The sequence below is a fragment of the Anoplopoma fimbria genome, chromosome 12 (assembly GCF_027596085.1).
Source record: "Anoplopoma fimbria isolate UVic2021 breed Golden Eagle Sablefish chromosome 12, Afim_UVic_2022, whole genome shotgun sequence".
Taxonomy (NCBI): Eukaryota; Metazoa; Chordata; class Actinopteri; order Perciformes; family Anoplopomatidae; genus Anoplopoma; species Anoplopoma fimbria.
In genome coordinates this window covers 27322799-27330236 of record NC_072460.1, presented here as the reverse complement: position 1 = coordinate 27330236, position 7438 = coordinate 27322799, and the positions used below count along the sequence as shown (strand labels likewise).

General features: G+C 42.3%; 1 protein-coding gene across 1 annotated transcript in view; it reads left to right on the top strand.

Annotated features, from left to right (window-relative positions):
• Nucleotides 1-7438, top strand: part of elk1 (ETS transcription factor ELK1) — a 14355-nt gene that overhangs the window by 1468 nt on the left and 5449 nt on the right. Inside the window, 5 exon segments of the mRNA XM_054609934.1 lie at nucleotides 5500-5708; nucleotides 6309-6494; nucleotides 6584-6757; nucleotides 6955-7101; nucleotides 7181-7436. Of these exon segments, the coding sequence (XP_054465909.1) occupies nucleotides 5500-5708; nucleotides 6309-6494; nucleotides 6584-6757; nucleotides 6955-7101; nucleotides 7181-7436 (972 nt within the window).

Here is a 7438-nt window from a genome sequence, read left to right as displayed (position 1 = left end):
TCTGTTCAGGTCTCTCTGTTCAGGTCTCTGTTCAGGTCTCTCTGTTCAGGTCTCTGTTCAGGTCTCTGTTCAGGGTTCAGGTCTCTGTTCAGGTCTCTCTGTTCAGGTCTCTCTGTTCAGGTCTCTGTTCAGGTCTCTCTGTTCAGGTCTCTGTTCAGGTCTCTGTTCAGGTCTCTCTGTTCAGGTCTCTGTGTTCAGGTCTCAGGTCTTCAGGTCTTCAGGTCTTCAGGTTGTAAACCTCCGTCCTCACCTGAACCAGGTGGGGTGGATATCATAGAGATGGTGAGGTGATGAGCAGTTGTGTGGTTAGATACCTGTAGCCACCATCGTTTATTAATAGACTCTCTGATCCTGAGGTCAAGCTGCTCATCTGAATGCATTGATCTGGAACAGGAACATTTTTAAACCTGTTTAATGTCCATTCATTGTTTTTACAGCAGGTATGTGTTGACAGCACTAACAGATAGAGACCAGGGTACATAATACTAGTATTACAGTATTGTTCTGTTACTGTGATGATGTGAAGGATCATCTTTCTGGCTTGTGTTGTATAAACGTCGGTGTTGAGTCCAAAAGTCAACGTGTTTTGAAAAACATTGATGTAATCTTTTCTGTAAATATTCATCTTCAGTCCACGTTTGTTGGCGTTTAGCCTCAAACACATTTTCTCTGAGGTCGGATACGTGTTTGTTCTCCTGTGTTAACGAGGCGGTCCAGCAGCAATCTAACAGAACCATGAACGTATGACCACGTAGAATAACCGTGATGAGGTGATGACCTCATTCAATAGGATGACTGTCTGATGAACGTCGATATTAATCAGAGTAATCAATACAGTTATTAGTAATGGATCAGAATGTCAGCCTCATCACAGACTGTTATTATGGGGTCAGTGATATTAATATTCACACGTTGTCACGGCAACACTGACGCACTCTGATGTGAGTGTTGTTTTATGAGATGTGACACGTTTCTGATTCTGAGTCAGGAGGGACTGAGGGGGGTCATAGTATTATAGCAGTACTACAGTAGTACTACAGTAGTATTATAGCAGTACTACAGTAGTATTACTGTAATATTATAGTATTATTACAGTAGTATTTCAGTAGTACTACTGTAATATTATAGTATTATTACAGTAGTATTTCAGTAGTACTATAGTATTATTACAGTAGTATTGCAGTAGTATTACAGTAGTATGACAGTAGTATTACAGCAGTAGTATGACAGTAGTATGACAGTAGTATGACAGTAGTATTACAGCAGTAGTATGACAGTAGTATTACAGTAGTATTACAGCAGTAGTATGACAGTAGTATTACAGTAGTATGACAGTAGTATTACAGTAGTATTACAGCAGTAGTATGACAGTAGTATGACAGCAGTAGTATTACAGCAGTAGTATAGTAGTATGACAGTAGTATTACAGTAGTATTACAGCAGTAGTATGACAGTAGTATTACAGCAGTAGTATGACAGTAGTATGACAGTATTATGAGTAGTATTACACAGTAGTATTAGCAGTAGACAGTAGTATTACAGTAGTATGACAGTAGTATTACAGCAGTATTACAGTAGTATGACAGTAGTATTACAGTAGTAGTATGACAGACAGTAGTATTATGCAGTAGTATGACAGTAGTATGACAGTAGTAGTAGTATGACAGCAGTAGTATGACAGTAGTATTATGACAGTAGTATGACAGCAGTAGTGACAGTATGACAGTATGTATTGACAGTAGTAGCAGTAGTATGACAGCAGTAGTATGACAGTAGTATTACAGCAGTATTACAGTAGTATGACAGTAGTATTACAGCAGTATTACAGCAGTATGACAGCAGTATGACAGTAGTATGACAGTAGTATTACAGTAGTATGACAGTAGTATTACAGCAGTATTACAGTAGTATGACAGTAGTACAACAGTAGTATTACAGTAGTATTACAGCAGTAGTATGACAGTAGTATTACAGTAGTATGACAGTAGTATTACAGCAGCAGTATTACAGCAGTAGTATGACAGTAGTATGACAGTAGTATGACAGTAGTATTACAGTAGTATGAGTGACAGCAGTATTACAGTAGTATGACAGTAGTATTACAGCAGTATTACAGTAGTATTACAGTAGTATTACAGTAGTATTACAGCAGCAGTATTACAGCAGTAGTATGACAGTAGTATGACAGTAGTATGACAGTAGTATTACAGTAGTATTACAGTAGTATGAGTATGACAGTATGACAGTAGTATGACAGTAGTATACAGTAGTATTGACAGTAGTATGACAGTAGTATGACAGTAGTATACACAGTATTACAGTATGACAGTAGTATGACAGTAGTATTACAGTAGTATGACAGTAGTATTACAGTAGTATGACAGTAGTATTACAGTAGTATGACAGTAGTATTACAGCAGTAGTATTACAGTAGTATTACAGTAGTATTACAGCAGTATTACAGTAGTATGACAGTAGTATTACAGTAGTATGACAGTAGTATTACAGTAGTATTACAGTAGTATGACAGTAGTATGACAGTAGTATTACAGTAGTATTACAGTAGTATGACAGTAGTATGACAGTAGTATGACAGTAGTATTACAGCAGTATAACTGTCTAATTTCTCTGGTTGAGAATTGATTGAGTGACAGGTGGATGACAGGAAGCAGAGAAACCACAGTGGAACAGGAAGTGGTCATCAAACCGTACTCTTCTTCTCTGGTGGAGAAAGTGGTTTGGTTCTTCCTCCTGTGTTTCTGTTCCTCTCTGTGTTTAACATTTAAAAACTACTAATGTTCAGGATTGTTTGAGACTTGAGGCTCACCTCCAGACGTACGATATTAAACTGAAATACTAAAACCAAACCAAGAAATATTCAAGAAAATCCATCAGGGCTGAAATAACAGCTGTTGTTGCTTTTACATGTTTGAAGTCCAGAAGAGTTCCTGTAACTCCAGAGCGTTGTAAAGTTTAGAAGTCATCATTTATTGAAAGGGGAGATGGATGTAACGACTTCTAAAATTCATAAGGTGTTTTTATCTAACAGACATTCTGCTTGAATCCACATCTGTTAGCGTTTAGTCTTTAAAAATCAACATTTTCACTGAGGTCAACACGGTTTGCTTCCTCTTGCTGCTCACAAAGGGAGGCAGTACTAACAAGCTATATTCATTAAATAACACTAACCCATTTAAAGGGATGTTACACCCTTTAAATGGATAATATGAGGACATCCAGAGAAGCTTTAAGAGATATTTAAGGAAAGAGGAGAAACTGTATCTAGAATATCAGACAGCTGTTGTGTCTTTTTCTTATTCCTTTTATTTTGAAATGTCAGATATTCAGTCCGTGTTTGGAACCAGAAACCATTGTTGATATGCTTCCTGTTGCTTGTAGCTGTGGTGGTTCTGCTCCTCTCCCAGTGTGAAGTGAGTCATACTGGGATGAAACGCTTCAGAGAGGAAATCAAACGTCTCCGTGGAAACGCACAATGAACAGACGAGCCTTTTGTTGTGGAGACGCTGGAGGACTGAGATAAGCCGGTCTCCATGTGCTGTGATGGACCTGCTGAGACCAGGTCCAGCTGATCTGGTTCTGTCCTCGGGTTCAGACAGGAAGTAGAGGAGGCGTCGTCACCGTCAGAACACGGAGACAATCGATCAGATCAATCAGTTCTCCACATTGATTAACGCAGAGAAACCAATTATAACCCCAAAATAATCATTATTATTTAAAAATCTGTGATGATAGAATTGTGGGATTTTGAGACAAAGTTCGTCGGGGTTGTGATTGATCATAAAACATATTGACGATATTAATGGTGTATAGATCTAGAGATGTTTGAACTTATGAAGCCTTGCATATCATTTATTGCTCACTGATACTTCCTTACATATCTAATCTAAAAGAAATGTGAAAGATTAAAAGGAGACGCATTTCTATTGTTGAGGTTAAATTATGGAACAATGCCAACATAAATATAAGAGTACGGAACTCATTTTAGGTTTTTGAAAGGGTTGTTTATTCAGCTATTTTTGAAGGTAACTTTTTATATATCATTTTCTTGAGTGTAGCTTAATTGATCAGAATGTAGGACGGTCATATATAAGTGTTATGATTCTATTGTTTACTAGACTATACAAGCGTTATTTATTGTAACGTGTGTGTGATGGCTGAATAAAAAAATCAGTCAGTCAGTGTGAGGCGTTCAGTGGTTCTCATCTGACTCTTATTAACCGATTTGTTTTAAACAGGTTTTATTTTATAGGAGAAATAGAAATTTAAAAACCGTCTAAAAACTACATACTAGTCTACAAACTACTGACTAACTATTTCTATTTCCTGTTAAATAATGAAAGTAAAAGAGGAAATGAATGGTTTTATTAAAGAATGAATCCTGGGTTGACAGACGATCTGAAGTGCCTTTGAGCAGGGCAGCAGCACTGAGCATGTCTCTCTCTAATTGTCTCCGTCCTCTCCCCTGGTTACCGTTGATGAAAGGTCTCTCACCATGACGATGGTTTCCAAGGTGTTTGATAGGTCGGTTACATAACAGGTCACCTGATGCTAATGAGGCTCATTAGCATAAATTATCTGTTTAATCCACCGTCACGGGACATTCACCCTCCTTTAATCCACTGTCTCTCTCTCTCTGTCTGTCTGTCTGTCTGTCTGTCTCTCTCTCTGTCTCTCTCTCTGTCTGTCTGTCTGTCTGTCTGTCTGTCTGTCTGTCTGTCTGTCTGTCTCTGTGGTTCTTTTATTCATCACTGGTTCTCCCTCAGAGATAAAAGGCAGAACCTCTCATGTTGTTCTTTCATTCAGAGGACTAGTAATCTTTGGAGGTCTTTGTATCGCCATGGAAACAAAGACGGCAACGGGTCCAGGACTACAACGACCAGGAAGAACTTGGTGGAAATGCAGCTCGATATTTTTTTAATTTATGAGTTTAATAATTAATACTGATCAGGTGTTTCTTGTTCTGAAAAGAAAAGTCAGAGCTTCCTGTGTTAAAGCTGCATTCTCTCTCCTGTCCACCAGGGGGCGACTCCTCTGGTTGTATAGAAGTCTATGAGAAAATGACTCTACTTCTCTCTTGATTTATTCCCTCAGTAAACATTGTAAACATGAGTTTATGGTCTCAATCTCTAGTTTCAAGTCTTCTTCAATACAGCATGATGTTCATTTAGTAAATGATGCTCCATTTAGAGTCAAACAGACCATAAAGCAGGGGATGCTTTAGGGCGGGGCTACACACTGATTGACAGGTCCACACCAGAGACGTATACGGCGTCTCTACGTCACTCCTCCTCAGTCCATATATGGTCACTTCCTGTTTACTGGTTGATTAAAAACAAGATGGCGACGAAGGACAAAACGCCGAACTTGAGGCTTCATAACATCCACAAACTAACGAGTGTTGTCATGACGACTACGTCTTATATTCACTCCATAGTGCAGATACTGAACCTGTCTGTCTCTCTCTCTGTCCGTCCTCAGCCATGGACCCGTCCATCACGCTGTGGCAGTTCCTGCTTCACCTGCTGGAGGACCAGCGGCAGCGTCACCTGATCTCCTGGACGGGGGAGGACGGAGAGTTCAAGCTGCTGGACGCCGAGGAGGTGGCCCGTCTGTGGGGCCTCCGCAAGAACAAACACAACATGAACTACGACAAGCTGAGCCGAGCCCTGAGATACTACTACGACAAGGTACTGCTGTAGTACTACGACAAGGTACTGCTGTAGTACTACGACAAGGTACTGCTGTAGTACTGTACTACTGTACTACTACTACTGTAGTACTACGACAAGGTACTGCTGTAGTACTACGACAAGGTACTGCTGTAGTACTACGACAAGGTACTGCTGTACTACTACGACAAGGTACTGCTGTAGTACTACGACAAGGTACTGCTGTACTACTACTACTGTAGTACTACGACAAGGTACTGCTGTACTACGACAAGGTACTGTAGTACAAGGTACTGTAGTACTACGACAAGGTACTACTGTAGTACTACGACAAGGTACTGCTGTAGTACTACGACAAGGTACTGCTGTAGTACTACGACAAGGTACTACTACGACAAGGTACTACTGTAGTACTACGACAAGGTACTACTACGACAAGGTACTACTGTAGTACTACGACAAGGTACTACTGTAGTACTACGACAAGGTACTTCTGATACTACTACGACAAGATACTACTGTACTACCACTAATACCATGATACTACTGATGACACTAGGACATGTTAGTACTCTTATAGTAGAAGTTAAAGTACTTTTATTTGTGTATCCGTGACAGAACATCATAAAGAAGGTGAGCGGTCAGAAGTTTGTGTATAAGTTTGTGAGTCAGCCCGACGCCCCGCTGCATGATGGGATACGGAACGGAGACGAGGTCCAGAGGAGCGACCCCGCAGACCCCAACGGCCAATCAAAAGGCCTGGGGGGCGTGGCCTCCCCCTGTCCGTCAAAGGGCCTTCCCCAGGTACCCTCCTCCTTTCTTTGGGATCAGAACACACTATTGATTCCGTATTGATTTGATTGATCTGACTCATTGATTGTTTGTGTTCTCAGCACTCGTCACCCAGCGGCTCCCAGAAGAGTTCCCGTAACGACTACATGAAGTCCGGCCTCTACTCCACCTTCACCATCCAATCACTGCAGGCCCCGCCCAACCCACGGCCAATCAAAACAGAGCTGCTGCTGCAGCAGGACGCCGCCTCCAAGGCCGACCGCATGGCCAGAGAGGTGAGAGGAGGACGGGGTCAGAGGTCAATGGGTTTATTTCAACCAATCCTCATTGTGAGGAGCAGAGAAGTCTGATCAAAGACAGAAAACTTTATTACTCCTTTCAACATTGACAAAAACCTTTCACAATAAAAGCCCCAGACATGTACGCTAACTGTTGCCCTCTCTCTCCTGCTCCTCCTCCTCCTCCTCCTCAGGTCTGTGTACTATCAGAGTCTACGTCCTCCCCGTCAGTAGGAGGATCTGTTGACTCCTCCCTCCAGGTGATCGTGACTCACCCGTCTCCCTGTGTGACTCCCGCTCTCAGCCCCCAGATACCAGCCAGCACCACCAGCCAATCACAGGTGAGTGTGAGGCCCCGCCCCCTGCTTGTTCTCCCAGGTACAGACTGGTGGTAAACTGGTTTCTCTCTCTCTCCCCCAGAATCCTCCTGCTCCTCCTCTAAACGAGCCTCCTCAGATTTTTCTCACCAGCGTGGGCGACCCGACCTCCCTCATCTCCCTCGGTCCTGTCGGGGGGGCACAGGACTCGGTGCCGATGCAGGAGGACTGCGGGGGGGTCACCAACCCGACCAGCTTCCCCCCTCACCCCCACACCGCTCCTCACCTGACTCACCCCCCGCCTGTCTTCGTCATCATCAACCCTCCTCCCAACCAGCAGCAGGCGGCGGCCATCACGGCT